General features: G+C 40.7%; 1 protein-coding gene and 1 long non-coding RNA gene across 4 annotated transcripts in view; one reads left to right on the top strand and one right to left on the bottom strand.

Moving 5' to 3' along the window:
* Positions 1 to 10,565, bottom strand: part of PTCHD4 (patched domain containing 4) — a 191,846-nt gene extending 181,281 nt beyond the window's left edge. The window contains exons 1-2 of one of the 2 annotated variants that reach the window (XM_043450848.1): positions 10,433 to 10,565; positions 9,686 to 10,097 (exon numbers count right to left, since the gene is read on the bottom strand). In XM_043450848.1, the coding sequence (XP_043306783.1) occupies positions 9,686 to 10,097; positions 10,433 to 10,437 (417 nt within the window). In that variant the 5' untranslated portion in view covers positions 10,438 to 10,565. Of the gene's footprint in view, positions 1 to 9,685; positions 10,112 to 10,432 lie in introns of those variants that run through there. The other variant, XM_043450847.1, reaches the window with a different exon arrangement.
* Positions 10,477 to 26,051, top strand: LOC122430067. Of its 2 annotated transcripts, none has more exons than XR_006266221.1 (3): positions 10,477 to 10,593; positions 15,656 to 15,824; positions 20,287 to 26,051. It is a non-coding gene; the product is annotated as an uncharacterized LOC122430067 (long non-coding RNA). The 2 variants fall into 2 exon arrangements; XR_006266222.1 differs by lacking the exon at positions 10,477 to 10,593 and adding an exon at positions 12,849 to 12,975.
* Positions 26,052 to 26,386: the final 335 nt, after the last annotated feature.

Genomic DNA, 26,386 nt, shown 5'->3' with positions numbered 1-26,386 from the left:
CTGTGCTGAAAGTGACAGGAATATACAGCTTCTGAGATATTTCCAGACCCAGTGGGCACTGAAACCAAGGTCTCACAGTTTCCTTATTTGTCCTTTACTGTCCTTAGCAAAGACATGTCACATTCAGAATGAAGGCGGCTCAAGTTCTTTGGAGCAAAAATCAGAGGAATCTACGCCTGTCATACTCTACTTACTAAGGAAACAGCAATGACTATAATAGGATAGAAACATTTTCAGTTTTGAGGACCGAAACAAAAAGATTTTCATCTAATCAAGAGTTCACTCTAGAGAATGGACTGGTGGTTGTCAAGGGGGAGGAAAGTGGGAGAAGGTTGAAATGGGAGTTTGGGATTAGCACATGCAAAATGCTATATACGGAATGGATAAACAAGGTCCTATTGTACAGCACGGGAAACTATATTCAATATCCTGTGATAAAGCATAATAGAAAAAACATGAAAAAGAATGTATATATTATTACTGAGCCACTTTGTTGTACAGTAGTAAATAACACATTGCAATTCAGCTATACTTCAATAAAAGATAAATTTAAAAAAAGAGTTCACAAGAAAAATCAATTAACCAATTCTGAATAAGAGAAGAATATCAATGCTCGAAGAGCTAAGCTGAGAGCACTTGTTAAGAGTTTGCAAAGAATCAGATACTGTTCTAAGTGCTTATACTCTTCCTGCTCAGTGTGGTTCAAGGACCAGAGGCCTCAGCTTGCTAGAAATGTAGAATTTCACTCCATCCCAGACTTACTAAATCAGAATCCGCATTTTTATCAAGATCTCCAGATGACAATGAGAATTTGAGAAGCCCTTCTTTAAGTATCATACACTTACTTAACAGAACTGAGTTACAGAGAAGTTTAAACATCTGAACAAAGTCATAGAGCTAACGGAACAGAGTAAAGATGTAAACTGGATTATCAGGCTTCACAGATCTTGATCTAAATTGTGTGATACCAACTCTTAAGAAATTCTCAACACAGCCCTTAGTACCTTCACCACGACAACGTTTTACTTCCATCCACAGTGGCTTTCATTCAATGTACCTAAGGTACTAGGTCCTACTCTTCCTACTCTTGCTTCCACCATCTAAGCTCGACATCAGCTCACGGTTCCTTCCTCAAGAAAGGAAGAGCCCATGACTTGGTATCTTCCTCTCACAGCTGGTGTGTGTCCTCAGTCGTGAGACTCTTTGTGACCCCATGGACTGTAGCCCGCCAAGCTCCTCTGTCCATGAAATTTCCCCTCTCACAGCACCAGGCCATTTTCCTCTGTGATAATCTGTAATGAAAAATTTAGCTGCTTTTGGTCTTTTGTATTAGACTCCTGGAGGGTCACGCATCCCGTCTCTTTTTGCTCTTCACTCAGTCTCCGGCACCCATCACAGGGCGTGGCACGGAGCAGACACATTCTGTTACATCAGTTGAATGGCTTTTTAAAATTTATTTATTTTGAAGGATAACTGCTTTACAGAATTTTGGTTGTTTTCTGTCAAATCTCAATATGTATCAGCCATAGGTATAACTATCGTTGAATGGCTTGGAGTCTAACGTGCACCTCACCTACTTTAGTATGACCCACAGTGACCATCAGAACTGAACATTCTCTTCCTCCACGTAATCAAGAAGCCTGGTGAGGTGGGAGAACAGACCTGAATGTTCCAAGGGCAGAGAGAACTTTGAGGCTGAGCGCTCAATGTCCAGGCAAGCCTCCATCTACCTTGAACACCTGGAACTGCTTTCAGACTCTCCTGAAGTTCTAAGAACCCTTTAAACAGGTTTCTGTTTTCCAGAAGCCGAGTCATCCTCTGCCTTTAGCCCTTGAGATAACAGAGGAAGTAAGCGTGGCCCAGATGAAGCCTCTCTTTGTAGGGAGGGGAACTCTGAAGGGAAAACATCGGCTGTTCCAACGCAAAGCCTGTAACTAAACAGACTCGTTCATTTTAAGTGCTGCTCATCAGGTACCTTTCAGAGGCCCTGAATTTCCCTGAATTACAGAGAATGAGCCTTGATTTCAATGAATGGCTCTGCCGTAATAATCCTGTCTGAGAAAGGCATGGATTGCAAAGCCACTTCAATAACCCGCTCCACTCTAATTTTGTGTTTCGCTTTCCCCAAATACCCTTGTGCCTATGTATAGCTCCTATGCCTTGTGCGCCCAGATAATATTAACATGATTAGGCTAATGAGGGCTTAATGCTGCTACTGTTGTAAACTAATTGCAAAGAGGCTTGAGAAAAACGCTGCTGATTTTTTTTCTTAAAAGACACGTTTAGATTTAATTTCAACGTTTTTGGAAAATATTGACCAACAGTAATAGGCTTTAAGCTCAACCAGGTGACAGGCCCAACCACAGAGGAGAAGGGTGAGCCTTTCTGTGTGGACTAGCTCCTTGATAATTCTCGAGGCATTTCTCTAATGTCTCTATCACACGTCTACATGAGATGGGTGCGTGCTCATTACTGAATTTTCTTAGGGTGTTTTTGGTCTAAGTCGACACCCGTGACTTCAAAGCTGTGAATAAGGAACACTAATGTCAACCTTGCATCTGAGACTTGAGCTTCCCAAACTCTCAGGGGCCTATGAATCACCTGGGGAGCTGGTTAAAACACAGGTTCTGGTCAGTAGGTCTGTGGTGTGAGACCTGGGATATTTCCATTCCCAGTGAGTTCCCCCAGGGATGCTGATACCACTGGTCCAAACACAACACTTTGAGGAACAAGGTTTTAGAAACAAAAAGAAATTAATTCTGTAGCTTACAATGCAGCTTGGCACGCTTTTAAGTCAGAAGCATTGCCGTAATGCTTCTGGGTGCCAGGGCTGTGATAGCTGTCTTGCTGTCCCCCAGCAGCCTGGCAGAAACAATCCACAGATAGGAGTTACTTCCATGACTCCTCCATGCGGAGGGGGCTTCATCTGTCTGTTGAACTAAGTTAGGGAAGAAACAGACCTGCTGTTTAATCTACAGCTGTCTCATGCAAATCCAGAATCTTGGAATTTCCAAATTTCTCCTTTAAAAATGCTCATATTGAGCATGTGAAGAAATGTTTGGATGTATCTGGAATAGGTATGCACATCTGATGACGGATCAACTCTAAACTGAGATAAAAGCAATGTGTTCCAATCGTGTCCAGTAGACATTTCTCCAGGCAAGAATACTGGAGTGGGTAGCCATTCCCTTTCCCAGGGGATCCTTCCCAACTCAGGGATCGAACCCCAGTCTCCTGCATTGCAGGTGGATTCTTTACCATCTGAGCCACCAGGAAAGCCCTATCATGCTGTGAGGACTAATGGATTAAAATGAAAATATTCTCCTAACACAATATATTTTGAAAAGCACAACAGCATAGCTTGTTTCAGTTACAATAGCATTAAAGTAGAAAAGGTTAAGGAGGAAGCTATTAAATTTAAGTATTGCTTAAAGCAATGCTTAAGAGCAGTAAGAACAAAGAAATGTTTGCTTTTTTCCTTGTTTAGGGGGCATACATGGCTCTAGGCTCTCCTATACTTCCGTCTTGTTCTGTGTGTCGTTTTGACTTCTTCCCACCTCAAGCCCTTGGTGGTTCTGAAGCACTAAATCAGCTCAGCTGAGGGTAAGAAAATTAGAATGGAGAAAATCATTTCTCTACTTTCTAAAAAATTCTACCTTAATCCTTAAATTCCAGAACTACGGAAAGAAGCATGAAAAGAACATTCTAAAATGTGCTTAATTTAGTTTAAAGTAGGTCTTTGTTGAAGCCAAAGAGCAGAATCTGTGTCCCAATACCAGGCAAGATTTTTGCCCACCTGGTTGCTCAGAAAAGTTTAATGCCTGAACTGATCCTGATACAGTGACTTGGAAATATATGTACAACTATTTAGTTAGGAAACTATCACTATTGCTTAACAACATAGTTCAAATCTAACTAATCAAGACATCTACTTCACCCCAGAGAAGAAATATTCTAGAATATACCCCCAGATCCACTGCAATGGTATTTATCTATGGCACGGTGGAATGTCACAGAGAAATCCCAGAGCTTGAAGCACAGATTGGTGATGAGACTTGTCCAACGTCACATAACTGGTCTTTAGAGAACTGGGGTCAGAACTCAGGTCTCCTGAATATTTCTCAATTTAGTCTGCATTGTATTATCCCATGATATCTCATCAATTCTTTTTCCTGATGCCAATTTAAAACAGAAGGACTCAAGCCTGTCTGGCACATAAGACCCTGGCCCGGAACTCGGTCACCTGTCAGGCTTCCCCACTCTCATTGGATCATTAGTTTGTTCTGAGTTGATGTGAAATAATATGAAAGGTGAACTCACATGTTGGTAAGGAATCTGTTAAGTTGTGGCAAATCCATGCACAACATGAATGGTAGACAGATACTATCTGCTCAGTCGTGTCCGACTATTTGCGATCCCATGGACTGTAGCCCGCCAGGCTCCTCTGTCCATGGACTTCTCCAGGCAAGAATCCTGAGTCCGTTGCCATTTCCTCCTTCAGGGGATCTTCCAGACCTGGGGGTCGAACCCTGTGTCTTTTGCATTGGCAGACAGATATTTTACCCCTGCAGCACCTGGGTCAACATCAGAGTTTACCCAGCCTGGAAGCATCACTCCCTGTGGGTTAGTAAGGGAAGAGAAGCTTCATTATACCTTCATCTGGGCTGGTCTCTCCAGTAAGCAAGGGGACTGGTATGAAAGAGCAGTGGACACAGTGTGGATCTGAGATGGCTTGGGAGTTACAGCCCTAGTTCTTCCTTAATACAAGGGGTTGCTGTTACAGAGAAAGGTGCAGGATAGGCAAGGACCTTATTTATACAGTATTCATACAGTATTCATGGTTAAAAATATAAACTTCAGTGTCAGACAGACCTGGATTTAAAGCCAAGCTCCAACATGAACTACCATGGGGACCTCTTAAAATTTACTTAATCTCCTGGTCTTTAGGTTTAGGTTCCCAACTCATAAAATGGGAAGAAAAATATTCTTCCTGACTCATAAGCTTGCAAAAATGACATGCTGTGTATGAAATACCACATCAGTTAAGACACAAACTAAGCATTCAATAAGGTAGTGATTTTTTTCCATTATTAAGAGAGAGAATCAGGAATGCAAACTTAAATCTAAGAGAAGATCCTGACATAGCTAGTTTTCAAGGTTTTAGGATGAATTAGGGAAAGGAGTCTATGGAATAGATTTTCTTGGAAATCTTTAAAAGTAATGCTTGTTTTTTACTTTCCATGTTGGCTTAAATTGCCTTTCCATTGAGATTGGAACTAAATAATTAATGGCAACAGTTTCCAAATTAGGAAGATGTACTCAAAATGTGCCCAGAGAAACACTCTTTTAAGAAGCAGGAAAATCCATCTTTGTTCCTCTTCTTAAATGTGGTACCTTGGAAAATACATACTTCACTTAAACATCTATTCAGAGGTATGTATTAATGGAATTTAATGGGGAAGACAGGCTGCAGGGGATTGCTTCACTTCTTTCTTACCATTTGCCATGGACCACATTTTTCTGCTTCTTCATTACTTGGCCTTTTTCAGTGGCAAAATTAAGGAAACAGGGACATATGGAAGTTAGTACTTTCTTAGAACTAGCCAGATGGAAAAGTGAGGTCATCATGGCCTACCTAAGAAGTAAGGAAATATTACCTGTAACCACCTGAGCCCCTTGAATTATAATGACAATATTTTTTGGAGTCCAGAGCAGTCCTTGCTTAAGGATTTTGAGTGCCTGTTTCATTTTAATCAGGAGACTGGTTCCAACACTATGTGTTCAATTTCAAAATTCAGCCAGGCTACACTGTATCAATTTATACAATATGTATGCTTAAATAGGTGGGAAAAAATGGCCCCTGAATTAGTAGGGTCAAAAAATTTACAGAAATCTGGAGAGTATACAGAATATCTTTAAAGTAAAAGCACATCATAGAGGTGTGAAGGTTGATAACAGCTTTGTGATGTTGCAGTATAAATGAACATATTAGTCAATAGACTAATCAATGATGTAAATACTGCCTGCATAGAAATGTACAGGTTGGGTTGGGGGGATGTGAATAGTACAGAAGGAATATAAGACTTGACCTTTGTGCCTACTCAGGAATATAGTAACATAAAGATGATAATGACAGGCACAATTGTAGAGTTTGTATTACATAGGTGTAGGGATTTCCAATCCTGGCACCTTTCCTACACAGCTTTTGAAAATGTGTATGTTTCTTTTGTAGGATTCTAAGCTGACTGCTCCTTTTTTCATATCAGCTTTATCTGAGCCTCTCTTTAGAATTCCATAGTAGCAACTTCCTGTGTTCCTGCCTGTCTGGATCACCTTGTCAAGATAATCATGTTTATCAGAAGTTCTAAACCTTTCTGTGCTCAGAACTACTTGGGTGTCTTAATAATATTTGGAAGATGTCTTTCCAATTGTCATAACCTAAGCTTTCTGTCAATCAATGTTTATACATCTTCAGACTTCTCCAGGCTCTGACCTACTGCTCTTTTTATGTCAGGAGACTGCCAGTTCCTATTCACACCATCCTGCCCCTGCTATTTATTTTGCCTTTTCCCTCAACTATTGATTCTCTGTCCACCAATGGCATTATCCAGCACTGAAATTTTCCATACCGGCCAGAGTTGGGAAGATTGGTGACCCAAGTGTAACAGATGAAAGCAACACTAATTAAAGGGCCAAAAACTGTGAATATAAAATTTCTCTCAAATATCATACACCAGAAGTTCTCGAAGTTTACTAAGGGTCAGCATCCTAGGGACATTCTTTGAGCATCACTGTCATGTATGGATTAAAATCATTTCCGTGTCACATATAAACAAAACAAAGGGCCATCTCACTTAACTCTGTGTGAGGGAGTTCTTCACCTGAAAGTCCCTGGAGACTCTGATAGGATTCTAGGTATCCCTGGAATTCCACCAGTTGTACTTTATATTACATTAGCATGTGTGATATTCCATCTGGATGCTTCAGAGAATCCACTGCTCTCAGAAAGTGAAAGTGTTAGTCGCTCAGTCATGTCCAATTCTTTGGGACCCCATGGTATGTCCAAGGAATTCTCCAGGCGAGAATCCTGGAGTTAGTTGTCATTCTCTTTTCCAGGGGATCTTCCCAACTTGGGGATTGAACCCGGCTCTCCTGCATTGCAGGCAGATTCTTTACCATCTGAGCTACCAGGAAAGCCCACTCCTCTCAGAAGATTCTGAAATAATTCATTTACCCAAAAATAGCTTAAGGACCCCACTGACTGCACACAGAAAGAGTCAAGCCAATGCACTGGAGGACACATTGATATTATTGATAGAATATAGCAGAAAAGGGACTTTACAGATCAGACAGCCAGTGTATAATTCTCCTGTTCTTATTATGGTTAGCAGAATAATTCCACTAGTACTACATAGCCCTTTGTAATCAACTACTCCATTCTTTTATGATTATCCATTGGTTCCTATCAAGATGTAGATGAACCAACCAATCAGCCAGAAAGTTTAGATGGAACACCTCTGGATCCAAAGATTAGAGTCCCTGCTTACAGATAATCAAAGGAAGGACATTGACATCTATGATTAAGACCCCTGAGGGTAAGAACTTTGCTTTTCTTGCTCCAGACTTGTCCCATGTGCCTAGAAGAGCACCCAGTAAATCACAGGAGTACAGTCAGTCATTATTAAAGAGGTGAATTAGAGACCTTAGGAGTTTGTACAGTGCATATCAGAATGATATTGCTGGATAAACAAAATGCCCATGGTGGCTGATTGGACAGAGCCCTTACATCTGGAGAGTACTGCTGACTAAAGTAAATAAGGGGCTCAATTAAGACTGCATATTAATAAACTGCAAACTTGCTTCAAATAGGGAAAACAAATTGAAATTTAAATATGTCACAATTTCAAATCTTTCTTTACACCCGATGTTTGACATAGGAAAGAACTCAGTTAAAGACTATCTGGAGGTGAAGAAGATCACCTCTTCACCACATCCTTCTCTTGAGCAAGCAATAATGTTGATGGCAAAGGGTCTGGGAAATGAAAAGCATGCAACCCGACCACATCTATTCATCATGCTCCCTTCAATAAGTGTGAGGCAGGCAAGCCCTTACCTAGACTTCAAGCTAATGAATCATCTGTCTAGTCTCACTAAACCCCAAGGGATTGCTCCTGCGATCAAGGGGCTGAAACCTTGTCAGCCTCTGGATCCATAAACAAGGGCAATATGTTAAAAGGAGGCAGGTTATGGGATTTTCTGAGGAATCCCTAGTTTCCAAGTGCATTAACTTCTTCAATTCAGGAAAAAGAGCCCTTTACCTCAAAAATCCTGAGAAATTTATTTTTCTAAATTGTGTACAGATGCTGATTGTATCAAATAAATTAATAGAAACATTAGCAATTTCCTATATCTGGCCACCCATTCATTGACACTGGGATCACTTCTATTCCATGATTTCCCTAGAAGCACACACACATCCTCATACACATTAGAAGAAAGAAAATTCTTTCTTCTTGGGAAACACCTGCCTTGGGAATTCTTGACTGTGCAGCCTCTGAGCTGCTCAAGGCTGAGCATACAAATGGTGCAGTGACTCTTTTGGAAGTCACATTTGTCCCTGAAACTTCAGTCACCTGGAGACTGCATGCCTCATTGCCTGCAGCAGCTCAATCCTGACAGTGTGGAATGAGTTTAGAAATCTCATTTGAGCAACAAAATCGGAATTGAGAGTTTAAAAAGTACTGTCTATTTAATGCCAGAATTATCATTCAAGACAACTTTCGCTGACTGTGGAATTTTTCCTTTTGCTATTGGGCTAGTATAATAATCTTGCTTTGGTTTGGATTTAGGGTCTATGTGTGTGGCGGGGAGGAAATAACAGGGCTCAGCTAACTACTACATCCGTTAGCTGCACATCTCCATTTTCACACAGAGAAAATTCCTGCTTCTTTCCCTATGCAAACACACACACACACATAATTCCTGGAATCCTTACCCATTCATGCCCACTGCTTTCAGACACACACTCGCAGGGCAGCGAAGCACAAACTCCCTACATGTCAAAATCAAGCAAGGCTGAAGATGTAAAGGGGTCGATATGGCACCAGGTGGGATGTGTAATCAGTAATAAGAAATACATCGAGCCCCAAATGAAAAGAAATCCCCCAAATTGTTCAGGATTCCCCCTCCCCCTTCCATTCACTGATTTATTAACCCTGAACAAAGATGTAATTGCAGGGTCTCAGAAACAACTTTTTTTTTTCCGTCCATTTTTTTTTTTTTTTTTCATTTTTGGCATTTGTTTGGCTTTGAATTGCTTAATATCTAGTCATGCCATTTATTGCCTGTTTTCTTCACTCGGTTGCCCATCGTTCCCCACCGCCCCCCCAAAATGAAAGAAGCATCAGCTTCTGAGTCTTAAGGATGAGACCTCTGCATTTTCTTTGCTTGTTTAGGGCAAGAAATGAAGTGCTGCCTCTTTAATTGGCAGAAGCATGCAGGAGGAGCATACCTTTAATTTAGTGTTGGGATACCTCACTTGCACCCTGGCTGTTGTCTTATTGGAGACGGCAGCCTGCCTGAGATCCTCTAGCACTGAAATAATATCATCCAGCACGCATTTCTTATCCTGATTTCTCAACACACACAGATGGGAAAAAGTATAATTATAGCCCTTGTGGTTCACCTTCATTTCCAGCACGGCTCGGTGGGTCTGCAGGATCCCCTCAGCCTGGAGCAAAATATTGTCCCCGGGTGGGGAGAGGAGGATCACCCTGCCATACCTCCCGGGGGTGTGTAAGTCCGAATAGAGCTGGCTTTTGGACTGGTCCAGGGGGAAAAGGCTGCTGGCCAGGCTGCGCTCGATCTTGGCCAGGCTGTGGCTGGGAGCGACCAGGCGCTCCAGGTCGCCCTCGGGCTGGAAGCGGTTGAGCGCGCTGAGGCCGAAGGTGATGGTCAGGACTGCGGGCACGGTGAGGAAAAAGACCGGGTGTCGGCTCACGCACAAGCCCAGCCTGTGGCAGAACGACTGGAGCCCTCTGCGAAGCACCTGCCGCAGCATCCTCCACCAAATCCAGCTCGCAGGCGCTCCCGGCCGTCTTAAAAAGCACATGTGACATGTGTAAGCGCCGGGCTACCCCTCTTCTCTCCACGCCCCCCACGCCCGGTCTCACCCGCTCCGGTCGGCCCCCCGCCCCACAGCGGCCGCCGCCTCCCCGCCCCCTCCGCGCTCCCCGCGCCCCCCTCTCCTCCGCCCGGTCTTTCCCCGGCCCCACCTCCATGCGCTCCTACTACTCTTTCAAACACTGCAGCAAGTTGCAGCAAGGCGGGCAGATAGAGACGGCGCGCGCGGGGGCGACCAGCGGGCGCTGCGAGGGCCCCGGGGCCCACCCCTGCCCGCCCGCCCCGGCCGCCTCCCGCGCCCCCTTCTCACCGCATGAGCAGCGATCCCGCGGTCTAGCCCTTCATCTCGGTGCTGCAGTCCCCCGGTCTCCCTCGCTGGAGCTGGTTCCGCGCGGAGCGTCCCACAGATGTGAATTTCCTCTCCGTCCCGGTGGGGTTCGGCGCCTAACTGGAACCATGTGGCTCGGCGTTGTAAGAAGCAGACTTGTGCCCCACGAAGGGGGGGCGGGTGGGGAGAAGGGGAGGGCGAGAGCGGGGGATGGAGGGGGGCAGCTAAGCTTCTCCTTTTTGGAAGAGGCTAACAGTTATTTTTAGAGTTTTGTTTTCCCTCTTCCTCCTTCCCCTCCGGAGTGAATGGAAGAGGAGATGGGGAAGGCGCCGCCGGCCCATTGGAGCGGTGGCGAGGAGAGCCTCAGAAGCGGGTGGGGGGGCGTGGAGGGAGGGACTCGAGGGCTTCAGGAGGAGGCAGCCTTTGCGCCCCTCGTTTCCCTGTGCTCTCGAATTCGGCTTGTCGGACCAAGGAAGGGAGCTGAGAGGATGATGCTGCATTTTTAACACACCACAAAGCATGCAAGGGATTTCCTTGCAAAGCCTTCCACGCTGTCTTTCCCCGGGCTGCAGAGACCCTATCTATTGGCGGTGCGTTGGGGCTCTAGGGATCCTTCCTTGCTCTGGTGATTGGAGAGGAGGCATTTGCCAATAGCAGTCGCCTGCGGCTTCGGGTGTGTGTGTGTGTGTGTGTGTGTGTTGGAAGTGCCTGCGGCTTCGGGTGTGTGTGTGTGTGTGTGTGTGTGTGTGTGTGTGTGTGTGTGTGTGTGTGTGTGTGTGTGTGTGTTGGAAGTGAAGATCCGCAGGCAATATGTGGTTTCTCATAAAATATTGCATTCACTTCCGTACTTTTGAAGTTTAGGACCAAAAGTTCCTAAAACTGGTTTTAGTCTTTTTCTCCCATTTCCCCTTCTGCCCCTCATCCTTGAGGACTGAGAATCTATCTGATTTTTACCCTCGGAGTGAAATTCCAGAAACAAACGTTTTGGGACACCTAACGCCTAGTCTTTGTTTGAAGAAAGAAGGTGAGCTAGGTAGAAGGGATACACATTGGAGTCAATTAATGTATAAAACAGCCACCTTCGCCATATGGAAAAGTGAGGAAACTTTACCTGCAAATTAGATCAATTTCAAAAACTTTAATAAGTGTGTGTATGCTGTTTACTATCTATTGGGACTTTCACAAATTCATGTTCTAGAAAGAATAGGAAGAAATTTTGAGGACAGATTCTAAAGTTTGATGGTGAACTGGAGATCTGCTCTCCAAAGTTTCTCTTCTTTTTACATTGACCTAATAGAGATGATTTCACTCACACTCTCTTAATCACATCCTTCACAGGATGCTTAGAGATGCACCCATCAAAGCATACAAACTAGCCAAAGGATTTATCCACCTAATTGATGCCTTTATTTTTGTTAATGGATCTGTTCTTCAGCTGAGAGACCAAGGAGACAGGAGAGAGCTCAGAAACAGAGTCACTACTAAAGATGGTGTTGCTCATAAGAATAAAGGAACATCTTAGCCCTTAAAAATGGAAAGTGTTCTCGGTGACCATTCAGCTTGAATTCCTACCCAGGACAGAAATACTTTCTATAATATTCCCAGTGGTTCTCGATCCAGCCCAGGCTGCAAATTCTCACAACTAAAAGCTCACTAATTTTTCTAGGAACCAATCTGTTGTTAGACAGTTTCCTTAAGTTCAGCTAAACTCATTGTTCTTGCAACATTCATGGACTAGTTCTCCCTCTTTTTCACCCGGAATGGTTCCCTGTGCATCCAACAGTCACTTTATATAATGTATTCCATTAGTGCCACGTGATAGAGAATTGTTTTTGGCTATACAACAAAGAGGAAATGTATCTGTCATCCATTTTCTACACCCTCTTCATTATATTAAGTATATTTGGCTGTATTACCTATGCGAAATTTTCTAAGAAATAGTCTTGTTGCAAAATATAGAAGAATAGACTTCAGGAATGGAATTTTACTTGGTGTCAAGTAAGTTACCTGGTTTATATTATGGATAAGGACATTTTGTAGATAAAGAACTGTAGAGTGACGTGAGTTTAAGGCTACAGTTAGAGTTATTTGCAGAGCTGACGCCAGTGACTGGCCTTGGTCTCCTGTTTCTGGGCCCAATGCATTTTCCCTGGCAGCTCTGGATCAGGCTGGTTCCTCTCTTTCTCACAATGAACAGATAGGTCAGAATTGTTTCCTCTCTTCTTACTCTGTCTATTTTCCATACCTCCTTCCTCAGTAAATTCAGTAGGATTAAAGAAGAATAAGGGCTTTCCTACTGGCTCAGCAGGTAAAGAATCTGCCTGCAATGCAGGAGACACGGGAGATGGCTTCCTTGGGTCAGGAAGAGCCCATGAAGGAGGAAATGGCAGCCCACTCTGGTATTCTTGCTTGGAGAATCCTATGCACAGAGAAGCCTGGCAGGCTACAGTCCATAGGATCTTAAAGAGCTGGACACGACTGACCAAATAAGCACATGCACACAGAAGAATAAAGATAGTCAATAGGTAATTGACTAAATAACTTTGGATCCATTCCTAAGATGAACTACTTTGATATAAATACAAATTATGTTGTAAGATTATAATGACATGAAAACATGTAATGACATAAAGTTTAAGTGAACAAGTATGTACAGGATGAAACCACTTTGAAAAATGAAGATAGACCCATTTAAAAAAAAAAGGTTAAATCAGCATTAAAATGTCTGTCTATTGCAAGATGATAGGATTAAGATGTGATTTTTTTTTTAAAAATAACTTCTAAATTTTAGAACTGTTTTACATTATGGAAAAGTTGTGAAGACAGGACACAGAGTGTTCTTATATCTCACATTCAATTCCCTAATGTCAATTTCTCATGTTAGTATGGTACTTGCATGACAATTCATGAACCAATATTGATAACATTATTTTTAACTGAAGTCCATACTGTAGATTTTCTTCATTTTTACTAACATCCATTTTTTGGGTCCAGAATCCCATTCAGGATACTACATTGCATTTGGTTATCCTATTGCCTTAGGATCCTCTTGGCTGTGATAGTTCTCAAACTTTCCTCCTTTTTGACGACCTTGATAGATTTCAGGAGTACCGGTCACATACTTTGTAAAATATCCCTCACCTGGGAATTGTCTGATTTTTTTTTTTCCTGATTAGACTGGGGTAAGGAGTTTTGTTGAAGAAGAATACAGAGGTAAAGTGCTGCTTTCACTGCAGCTTATGGAGGGTACACTCTATCAATGTGACTTGTCACTATGCATATGAACCTTGAATACCCTACCTGAAGTAGTGCTTGTTAGGTTTTTCTGCTTTAAAGTTACTCTTCTTCCATTTGCCTTTCCACACTGTCTTCTTTGGAAGGAAGTCAATATGTACAACCTACACTTAAGGAGTGGGCGTTATGGTCCACCTCTTTCCTCCTTGAGATTGGAGTCTCCATAGGTTATTTGGAATTTTTCTACATGGAATACTTGTCTGTTCTACTCTGTTCATTTATTCCATATTTTGTATCACTATAGACTCACGGATATTTCTAGAGAGTTATTTTATATTTTGGGCTATAATTTTGATATTACTTTGCTTACTTTGTTACCCAAATTGTTCCAGTTTTGGTGATGGGGAGCTCCTTTGACATATCCCATTATTGTGAGATATCTTTTTTAAAAGTATTCCTTATTTTCTGGCAATATAAGATACCCCAGGCTCATCTCCTCTCTTTCCTGCTCCAGTTCTAAAATCATCCATTTTTCCAAGGGGCCATGCTTCGTTTTATTGTACAGTGGTAACAGAAACAAAGATCTGGGCAGCTTATGTGCTGCTTGCTCTTGGGATGTTATTGCTTCTAAGCCCTCTCAGCTGACAGAGAAAGGAAATACATGGGTCTGTACTAATCCCTTAATATGTGTATATTTAGAGTTCTTTATGTAACTCTCTGTATCCATGTTAAGCTAAATATGAGTTTATACTTTCGTCTCCAACTATAATCTATTGCCAGATGGATAATTGTAGCCTCTTCCCATTGCTTACCTATAACTTCCCCCTCCAACAACGAAACACTGACTCTGTGGGAAATTTTGAAATCACATTGCTATAATGAAAGCATACTAACTTTTAATTAGAAAAAAATATTTAAGAGAAAGAAGAAAAGTATGGTTTCTTAATTTTAATTTTACAAAAAGTTAATGCCAAATACCAGTATGGAAGAAAAGCATGGTTTTTAATTTTGATACTGTTAAAAGCTAATGCCAAATATCATATTAGAAAGATAAATTATATGCCAAAATTGAAGGAGATGTTAGGATATTCTAGATCAACCTACAGGTTAATTTGCACTAAATCATTCAGTGGATACCAGTTGTGTGATGATTCCAGTGAATCTGACGTAAAATAAAGCTTAGTATAAAGGTGAAAGCAGTGTAATTCGGGAATAGTCAGTGATAACACAATAATCTGTGCTGTTTAGTTATAGGGTTTGTTTTTTCTGATATATCTTGGCCAAGGTGAATTTTCAAGACTTGGAACCCACTCAGATTTTATCTACTTGTCCTTTTGTAGGTTAGGATACCAGAAGGAGGTGAACTTGGACACAGAATGGTTGAGTTCTAGGTCAGCTCTACAAGTTAGTTCATGGATATTTTGGGCAGGACACTAAATCTCTGAGCCTCAGGTTGTCCGTATTTATAAACCTATTAACCTACTTGTTCACTTGTCATATCACTGTTCACCAAAGCTGTAACTCTGCTGCATTAATTAATGCTGTAATATGAGCAATTGTAGCAAATAAAACACTAAAACTCAGCAGTGTAAAACACTAAAAGTTTATACCTCGTTCAAGATGAACAGTCTATTTTGGATATTCCTGCTGAGCAGAACAGATAGAGGACAGAGGCCTGTTTCCATGGAGCACTCATCTGCCTTTAACTCATGGCTTCCAGGGTCATTCCTAAGGCCATTTTCTAGCCAGCCAGCTGAATGGGGGAGAGAGTCTGGAAGAGCACATCCGGAGGGTTTATGGCTCAGTCTGGAAAGAGGCATACATCACTTCCTCTTATATGCCTCCAATTAGTCACAAGAGAAGCTGAATGAAGCAGGTCAGCTGTGTGTCTAGGGAGAAGGATGGGTATGGCGATCACGGTGCCAACTCTCTCACCCCTTTCCTGGTCTCTCTTGCCCTGTTTACCCTCAGCCTCTGTTGTGTGTTCGAGGGGAACATCTGGCGCCCTTTGCCATTTCACAGAGGACTCACTGCTCTGCAGTTCCAGCAGTGCTGGCTTTGGGGCTTGAAGAAAATACTCAAAATTGAACTCCTTCTGTGATGGCTTTAAGGAACTTTCCTTGGCTTTCCCACTCTCTTGGTAAGGCTGGTTGTATCCAGAAAAAGCGTGTCTGAGAGGGAAATTTTAGAGACAGTTTTGGTCTTTTATCATGTTGGATGTTTCCAGTCACAACTAGTTTAAGTAATAAGAACATTCATTACACACAACAAGATGTCCAGAAGTATGGCAGTTATAGAGCTGGTTAATTTGGGTTCTAGGGTGTCATTAGGAATCCAACTTTTTTTTTTTCCTCATTCTGCTTTGCACTGTGCATCCATCATGCTTAGTTGTTCAGTTGTCTCCCCCTCTTTTGCAACCCCATGGACTGTAGCCTGCCAGGCTCCTCTGTCGATGGGATTTTTTCAAGCAAGAGTACTGGAGTGGGCCTCCATTTCCTTCTCCAGGAGATCTTCCTGACCCAGGGATCGAACCTGTGTCTCCTGCATTGCAGGTGGGTTTTTAGCCACTGAGGCATTGGGGAAGCTCATTCTGCTTTACCCATCCCTAGAGCATGGACTCCAAGCGCCTGCTGACTCTATGGGCCATACATCCAGGCAAAGCAAGATCCTGAAGAAAAGGAAGCCACCTCTTTCTCTTAATCTTTTCTAAGAGCGAGGAACTCTTTCCCAGAAAACCGTCATGTAAATCAGTCACTGGTGAGAGGAGTGATAACACAGTAATGGACTTAGACCAATCTGGACTCACACTGTGGCTGAGAAAGGAGTGAGCTGCCTCTCAGAGCACTTCCTCAAACAGAAGTTTATGTGGGTTTATTTTGTTAGTTTGTTTTGTGTTGTTGCTTTATTTTAAGCAAAGGTTTTTGTTTGTTTTTAGGAAGAAGTATGGTGCGATGGCAAGGATGTTTGAATGTGGGGCATCTGACACTAACTTTGGTGCTGCGTTTTTCTGTGTGGAGGAAATTATTTGGGGGGTGGACCATATTTTCTAAATGGAAATTAGAGCTATAATCTAACAAAGGAATTGTTTTTCTGGTTTGAAATTTATTTATGCTAAAAAGCTATGTATACAAAGAATATTTGGTATCTTAAAATTGCCTTCGTTTAAATACGATACAGACAGATGTTAACTCTCCTAGAAAATTCACTGTCTCTGATCACCATATTTGTATAGGATGAAACTGACTGACCCAGGTGTCTGTGCAAACATCTTGCCTTAGTAAAAATTATAGGACGTTCAGACAGGATTTGCATTAATTGATAACCCAAATATTTTCACATATGATTGTGCATCAAATGTGGCAGTATTCCTTCTCACTGCTATGTTGTTGCACCCTGTATACTTAAAACCTAAAATAAAAACGGTTCTCATTCTAACAGTAAAATATCCATACTACACATTCACAAAAGGAGCAGAAGGCTCTAGACATCCACTTTCTACCATTTATAAATAAATCATCAAGACTGTTTTTGCCAGAACTATTATTTTCTTATGGTGGAACATGATTAAAGTTCTGGAGAAGATTTCATGCAGCAAGGTTCTGCTTCTGTCTTAGTCATTAGTTAGTTTCTTCTCCTGCTTAACTGCTGTATCACCTTGGTCAAATCATTAAATGTCCATGTGCCTACAATTTATATTTGTAAACTAAGTTTTATAATTGAGCTAAAGTGATGTTAATTTCATTCCAGGTTTGATGCCTCCATCCTTTGGGAACTTGAGTTCATGGGGTTCATTTTCTAGGTTTGCTACATCTTAACAAGTGTAACCTCTGATTTCCAAGTCTCAGTTTCCCTTTCCTGGTTACTATTTGGGCCTCCCTGGCGGCTCAGAAGGTAAAGAATCTGCCTGCAATGCAAGAGATCTGGGTTTGATCCGCAGGTCAGAAAGATCCCCTGAAGAGGGAGATGGCTACCCAGTCCACTATTCTTATCTAGAGAATTCCATACTATTTACACAATATCAAACACAGAATCTCTGAGGGTGGGAAGTGGCCCAGCATACAAGGAGACCACAAGCTTTGCTGTGGGTCTAGAAAAAGATAGATGGAGGCTGGAAAAATACTTAGAATACTCTGGCCACAGGGGAGTAGCTGGGCTGAAGATTAAAAACTGCCTGCCAAAATACAGTTAGTGCAGAGTCTTATTGGATCAATGCAAAAAGATGACATGCTGCTTTGTACACAGTCAATTTCCAGCCATTTAAATACACATTTTCTAACTTAGGCAGATGTAGACCACACTTTTTTAAAGCATTTTTTAATTTAATTTTGCTTTTTCTAAAAAAAAATCCAAATGCAGTACACTTTTGCTCTACAAAGATGGAAGAATTTCCTACACATTTCCCTTCCCTCCTTATTTCCTCTCTTTTACCCTCCCTCCCTTCCTCTCAATATGAATTCTGTTTGCTCAAATATTCCTACCAAGGCTTTCTACAGATTATTCTGAAAAATATCTTTTTCTTCCAGATGAACCCTGGAGGCGGTTACTTACCTGTTATTTGTTGAAAAGTTATACATTTTCCGAAAGACGAGCTTAAACTCGAAATGGGTTGTTGGTTTCCAAAGTGTGAAAGTGTTAGTTGCTCAGTCGTGTCCAACTCTTTTCAACACCTTGGACTGTAGCCAGCAAGACTCCTCTGTCCATGGAATTCTCCAGGCAAGAATACTGGAGTGGGGATCTTCCTGACTCAGGGATTGAACCTGGGTCTCCCACGTTGCAGGCAGACTCTTTTGCCCTCAGGGTCACCAGGGAAGCCCCGAACTGGGCTTTTATTGGTGTTACTGCCCCCAGGAAGAAACCTGTTCTTAAAGGACCAGCAGTCATTTGCTACTGTGCTCATCACTTTCAGGCCTGACTTGAAAATCACTCCTATCCCCTGATAAGGCCGTTCTCCCATCAGATCTTGGCAAACTTATTTTGTGAAGCCATTTGCTGAGTAGAAGTGGGCATCCTATTTGCCAGGGAAGAGATATTCTACTAGGGAAGCAGTAGGATGTTGCCCGGGATAGAGCTCCACGTTTACTATTGCAATGTAACTATTGCATCAAATAGCAACACCGATGCCACTCTAAAGAAAACAGCAGCAGATGACAACACTTCCTGTCTCTGGGAACAGCAGCCTTTGTTCAGCAGGTGCAGGAGAAAGAGAGACTGCCATAGTGAGAAAGAGACTTTGCAGGAAGGGTGTGGTGCAGAGGGAATGGTCTAACTCAGCAGAAAGGAGGATTTTTACCACTGACATTGGTTAGAATGACAATATACGGTGATAATAAAAAGCAGGCAAGGCTTTAATCAGCCTTAGTATTTCTTTCGGTTTTGTACAGCCAGTGCTATTACTGCCTACACTTAGGTGGAGGGCTTCCACCGCTCTGCCCTCTTCCCATACCTGGTAAACCACTGCTCCCAGGAATTGCAACTGTGATTTCTGAGCGAGTCCCCACTCTGCATATTCAATGCAGCATATTCCTGAAAATATTGGGGTGGCACATTTGGGATCATAATATGAAAGACTGAGTTGCCCTATTCGTATGACTGCACCTCCCGACCCTTGGCTGACTCCCCATCTCCCCACCTCCCACAGTGGTATGGAGATTGAAGAGAGAGACACAGAAGAGCCTCAGTCCTGGTGCCTTAGGACCTGCCTATGACTTAATTTCAAATAGAGTTTTCATGCCGGGGAAAACAGATTTCTTCAGAAAAAAAATATATAAGTGAAATGGCATTAGACATCAGATAAACTCAAACTATTTATAAGTGTGCTTGACATTCAAAAATTTGGTCTTCAGCCTGTCAAACAAAGTGAGGAATTCCTCTGTGACCTTTGGGAAGGATTCAGCCTTTTAGCTAGGTAAAGCCATGTCAACAAAATGAATTCATATTCAAATAGGGAAATAAAAAGTTTCATATGACCATTTACCTGTTCTACATAAACAACTGTGCATGTCCATAAAACATGTAGACTACACATTGGGAGATTTAGTTATCTTGTTGACCTAGGCAAAATCAACAGACATTTATAGAAACTGAGATGAAACCTTTTTCTGCGAGCCCTCATCTTTGGCAAAGTACCCCTCCTTTGCTATGCCGCTATAAAATGCAGTGCAGTCTGTCTTCTATTGTATTGAAATAATCAATATCGCCTTCCTACATACATTGCAATGACTGCTACCCACTGATCTTGCACCCTCAGTTTTTAACAGGATGCCTGCAAAAATAACCATGTAGTAGCATAATAGCTACTTAACTCATTCCAGAAAGGCTCTTCCAATCAACGAAAGGCACTAAGGGAGGTAGGACAGGTATACAGACAATATTTGATCCAGAGATTTGGTCCTTGTGGCTGATGACATAGGCCTGTACTCCCGTTCGCCTGTGTCCATTGTCCATTTGCCCTTTGTTCCCAAGTATCTCTGTTTGGCCCTCCTAACTGCCCTGTCACTAGCCTCAGCTCTCCTCATTTTATCAGACTGAGTCTTGGAGCTTACCTTTCTTTTTCTCAGTGTTGGGCTTTTCTGATAACTGTTTCTGTTTTTGGTGATTTTCAGACTCTAAACAACATTCATGATAGCTGGAGTATCAATTCAACGGCAGCAGTTGCAAGAGATGAAGCTGAAGGAACGGTCACCTGAAAGAACATAAAGAGGCTGGAAACTAGGTTCGTGGACTGACTGAAGAGTTAATGAATAACAAAAATGTGCAAAACTTCCTCTGCACCCTGGACAGGGTGGCTACTGTCACCCAGCGCTTACATTGTAGGGGGAGCAAAAGGGTTGGAGCTTCTTCCTTAGAGCCATGTGGGGGCTACTGAAGTGTTGTGGACACAGATTGGGTTTTAGAACACAGCCCTGCTGCAGTGTATACAGTGAGCTGATGGCGCAAGAGTCAAGAGGAAGCCAAAGCAGTTGTTTGAGCCCATGACAAGAGCATGCTAGACTAAGGTAATAGGGACAGGGATATTAAGGGGTGAAATGATTTGAGGGTCCCTTGCAAGTGAAAATAGATATAATTTGGTGCTGGATTAAATGTGGATGTGTACACTGGAAAGGCAGAGTATACCACCTCAATGCACCTACAAAGATAAGCATAAAAGCAGCAGCAGTAATGTTGAGTCCTGCCCCAGGCCCCAGGTATGGTGTCTTGTACCAAGGTCACAGAAACGGATCCCAGAACCAAGGATACCTCCAAAGTTAATCGAACCCCTTTGTAATAGTTGCCAAAAGCCCCTGAACATCACTAACAGGCTTCCTGACTCCAAATTAGGCCAAGATGCCGACTTCATGAAACACCCCCAAAGCTCCCCAATCACCTAAACACCAGCCTTCCAGCAGGAATTTTCTTTGTCTCAAGGCTATAAAAATTTGGCTATTAACTCATGAAAACTGTTGACTCTCCCTGGCCTGTCAGGAGTTGTCAGCCCACTGCGCTCACAGTGCCCACTTTATCTCTGCTCTTTGTTCTTAATAAACTCACTCCCTTTTGCGATGCTCTGTGCCTGGAAATTCTCTTCCAACCCGTGCTCAGACAGGCCCAGCAACTCTTTCCTTGCAGTTTTACAGGTGACGGCAGTACACATAATGGGTATCTGGGCACATCTGGGTAGACACATCTGGTTCAAATCCCTCAGACCCCTTTTCTTCCTTCTTCTAGTGATGTTACTTTGGCCAAGATATTTAATAACCACTCTGAGTTTTTGCCTTTTCATCTATAACAGTGGGGTAATACAAGTTCATACCTCAGGTGCTAGTGTTCAGATAAAGTGAAATACTGAAGGTAAATATTCAAATACATTAATAGAAGGATGCAGGTTTGTGTAGAGTTATATGAGAATTATTAGATGTGCTTCTTGCCTTCAAGTACTTAAGGTGAAAGGAATCACATAATTACTTGAAAGTAAAACAGATAAATTTGTATTTATTTAAAAGTTGTATCTAAGTGTCTATAGAGATAGGTTTAGATGTTATTTATATGATTACAGATACTTGGAAGGATGTAGTTTAACGGGAGACGTTTACCTTAATAGACATAGAACCTTATCTATGTTGAATGATTATTGAATGCTAAGTATTTTGCTAGTTACTTTATATTCATTATTTAATTAATTGCTAAAGAATTCTGTGACCTATATATCACTTATTCAGTGTTACAGATATTAAAACTGAGGTTCGTAGGCTTAAGGATTATTGAAATTTGAAATCAGTTTTCCCTACTTTAAAGCATGTGCTTATTCTGATATTCAGGCTGAATAGAATTTTCTGTGTTCTTAGTGTACCGTGGATTTTTCCTTGTTTAGAAAAATTGCCTATCTACTGACCTTTTCTTGCTTTTCCTCCTCATGTATTCAAGGGAATTATTCCACCGCCTGCGTCAAATTTCCCGCTGGGGAGAAAAAGACCTTTGCTTAATTATTTCCCTTATTTTGGTGGGAAAGAAGGGCTTTCTACAACACAGCAGAATTCGGGACACTTCTCTTCAGGAAATGAGTGTAGACAGAACAGCCTGGACCAAAAAGAAAATGTGACCTACAAAAGATTGTTTTCAAGTCCCGTGAGATTTCATTCAATTTATGTTTCTTTCACTTAAGCTCTGGCCTGTTTGGTCAAAAGGAGCAAATTTAGTAATGAGCTCTATTTCCAATTCTTCAGTCATTTCTGTTTTGTGGGATATAATGATTTCTTGAGGAAAGGATAGCCTCCGTGCCACATTTCTTAAAGAAGAAACCACAAACATACACGCAGACACACACACACATGCACAATTCCTTATTTTTACACTGTTATCAAGGTAAAACCAAATAGTACACAGACCTTATAATGAAAAGCAAGGCTCTCTTCTCTAAAAATCCCTACTTTCAGTCTCACTCCTGAGAAACAACTCATTATTTTTTATCCCTTTCTTCTGGAAGATTTCTCCACATCTCTAAACAATAGTCATCGAGCTCTATTTCAGGATTAATCATTTTAGACCTTTTTCTATTGCTTTTTTTAATGTTTTCACAAAATTAAGTCAATTATTTTTATAAAAATAACTTAATTATGGTTATGTCTTTAAATATTATAAATAGGCATAATTAAAAACGTTAAAATGCCTTAGTCAATGATGATAAAAATAACTTTATTTATTACAAAATAATTTGAGTACTAAATAGATTTACCCTACTTAACCATTCTCTTATTGGTACATACTTAACTACAAATTTTGGCCTTTATAAATGATGCTAATAAAATCTGTTGCTAAATTTGAACACACACATCCATAATTTCCTAGGAAAAATTCCTAGTAATATAGTTTCTAGTACAGTTTTCTGTTTGGTTTTGTCTTTTTGGTTTTAGTTATTGAAACACATTATTAAATATCCTTCCAGAAAGTCTGGGCTGATTTATTTTTCCACTGGAACAGGATCAGAAAACTTTCCGTTAAGAATCAGATAGTAAGTATTTTAGGTTTATAGGCCAAAGGAAAAATTGAAGATATTAAGAAGGTATTTATATAACAAGGGAGAAACCACATTCGCACACATTTTTATTTAAGAAAATGCAAAGTATAACAATAATAATAAGAAGAAGAATAAAGGACAATATTTTTGAAACACAGATCTGCTAATAAAAAGAATAGATTCTTTTTGGGAAATAGCATTTTGCTTAGTTATATATGTTGGGCAGAATAATGACCCTACAGATATGTTCACATCCTGGTCCTTAGATCCTCTATATATGTCAATATGTTGTATATCAAAAGGGAAGTTGCAGATACAATTGAGATTATGGATGTTAAAATAGATTAGTCTAGATTATTCATGGTGGGTAGGTTTAATTGAATCAAATGAGCTTTTAAAAGCACAGAGAATACTATTAGACTCAAGACCAAGAGATGCAGTGGAAGAAGTTGTAAAGATTAGAAACATGAGAAGAACTTGACTCCCCGTTGGTGGAGGGGCCACTTGGAAGGCATGAGAAAGATTATGGTGGGTATCTAGAAGCAAGGATTGGCCCCTTAACAGCATTCAGCAAAGAAATGAGGGCCTCAGTTATACAATCATAAGGAACTGAATTCATGCAACATCCTAAATGAGCTTAGAAATGAAATCATTCCCAGCGCACCCAGAAAAGAACATAGTTTTGCAGACACCATGATTTTGGCTTTTTGAGACTTTGAGCGGAGCCATCAGTCTGAGCTGCCACTCAGACTCTGACTTAGAAAACTGAGATAGTAAATGAGTATTGTTTTAAACCACTAAATTGTGGTCATTTGTTAGAGCAGTGACTGAAAACTCACGACAAAATTTGGACCTTCAAATTTTGTTTGCTGTATCATCAAAATTTGTTGGAAATATCCATCTGTCAATGTTGATCTGAAATGAGATTTTGTATATTTCATCAATAAAATGTCTTTTTACAGAAGTAGGTACTACCAAATGCTGTTAACAATACACAAATATGTGGTTTTTAATTGAACATATTCATCTCTTGGGAGGACTTTATAGACTGATAGATGCTCTTCTTAATGTTTGCCTTTTAACATGTCATTACCTTGCAGTTTGACCACACCTGAAGAAACTTAGATGGAAGCTCCTCAGCTGTACCATTAAATTGATTTCAAAATATGGAAAATTTCCTTGCATATTCATCAAGGGCAAATACTACTGTGATTGTAGTTTTAGCTCAGAACTGTAAGTTAGCCCACTACCAATTTGTCTAAGAATGGAGATCTAGCTTGTTGTTTTAACTTTTGACAGCATAAGGATTATTAAAAAAAAAGTTTGATATTACTAGTGATTCCGCAACATCAGTTGTTGTGTAAATGACCATACTGAAGTATGCATTTTACATAGAAGTACTATTTTGCTTTTCTTTATGTTCATTAAGAAACATTATCAAGTTAGCAACAAAAGCTAATTTCAAAGCTGCTCAGGATTTGATAATAGTGGTTAAGAGAAGTTCTCATTCACAAAAATTCCATTCTTGGTCTTGAGTTCAAAGTCATCCAACTGACAATGATTAAGTCCACAAGAGTGAATGAAGTTCACTGTTGACACCACTGGTTCAGTGATACCAGAGAGATTCAAATATTCAGTATTCCAAGTACCTGTTGATGAATAATACAGGGAATAACCTTAAGCTTTAAACACTTGAATTCATCAAAAGGTCTGTGAATTTAAAAAAAAAAAAAAGCCCTTTTCTGCTCCACATGTTTTTACCATCATCAGTGGTAACACATTTTAGCAGATTCCACTTGAGGTTGTACTGAATTAGTTTTCCTCAACTTCCTTGAAAATATTCTCACCTACATCTGTTCCATCCAGATTGGTCCCAGAGAGTAATTCTTCAATTACTTCTCTGATAAGTGACAGCTGATTAGTAGTAGTAACATTTTTTGACATTAAGTGCCAAGGAACGCTGCTCAAGATCATCTGCCTTGTTTATAGGCTGCTCAAGATCATCTGCCTTGTTTATAACTGACTATTGATGTTACTGTTTCCAATGCCTTGAGAAACTGTTCTTGCTAAAAATTTGATAGTCTTGCTTACTTTCTCTCATTACATTTCTTCAATTGCTAAGTTAATATTGGTAAATGCATTTTTTGCTTGGTTAATGAGTAAGCTGCTGAGGAATTCTACTGTAGCCTCATTTTTATTTAATTTTTGTGAAAAAATTCTATTGTGATTATTCTACTTAAAATTTTCTACTTCCCCTGGTGGTTGTTTTTCCATGAGTAGGAGATGTGATGAGTGCATAGTCTGAAAAGATCAACATTTATTAAGTATCATTGCTTAATAAAAAAGATATTTTGTCATCTAATTTGATAATGAAATAATCTATAGTCTACTGTACCATTAGATTGCAATATTCAAAGTCCACTTTGTTCTTATTTTGACATGATCTGTCATGGTAGTAAAATAAATGTTGTGGTACAGTGATGTGCATGGCATCAGAAATGCCATAGAATTAGAACTGTCACTGTGATTTTGTAGTGAAAGAAGCAATGGTGCAAAGCAAAAAGAGTGTAACATATGGTCTGTGTCACAACTACTCAACTCCGCTGTTGGAGCAAGGCAACAGCCATAGGCAATGTGTAAATGAATGGATGTGTTTGAATTCTCACAAAACATTTATTATGGATGCTAACATTTGAACTTTATATAGTTTTCACATGCTACAAATAATTATTTTTCTTTTGATTTTGCTTCAGTGATTTAAAAAGGAAAAGCCCATTCATAGCTCATAATCCAAACAAAAAGAGAAGTTGAGATTTGGCCTTTGGGCTGTAGTTTGCAGACCCCTATACCAGAAGAATATCCTTTAATAAAAGATCAAAAATTTCAAATAAACGTGTGTGTGTGTTAGTCACTTAGTCATGTCCGACTCTTGCGACCCCATGGATTATAGCTCACCAGTCTCCTCTGTCCATGGGATTCTCCAGGCAAGAATACTGGAGTGGGTTGCAATTTCCTTCTCCAAATAAACTTAAACCACTAAATATTCACCACTTATTTTTTGTCTTTTTTTTTTTTTTAATAAGCTTCAGTGCAAAAGTAGTTGGGAAAAATGGTGAGTATGGAGGTTAAAGGAGAAGGACACTGGCTTATGTCTCAGGGCAATCTCTGCTCATAGATGAACTAATGAACTAGAATCCAGGTCGCTATGAGGA

The sequence above is a fragment of the Cervus canadensis genome, chromosome 28 (assembly GCF_019320065.1).
Source record: "Cervus canadensis isolate Bull #8, Minnesota chromosome 28, ASM1932006v1, whole genome shotgun sequence".
NCBI classification, from domain to species: Eukaryota; Metazoa; Chordata; class Mammalia; order Artiodactyla; family Cervidae; genus Cervus; species Cervus canadensis.
This window is presented reverse-complemented; position numbering and strand designations above follow the sequence as displayed.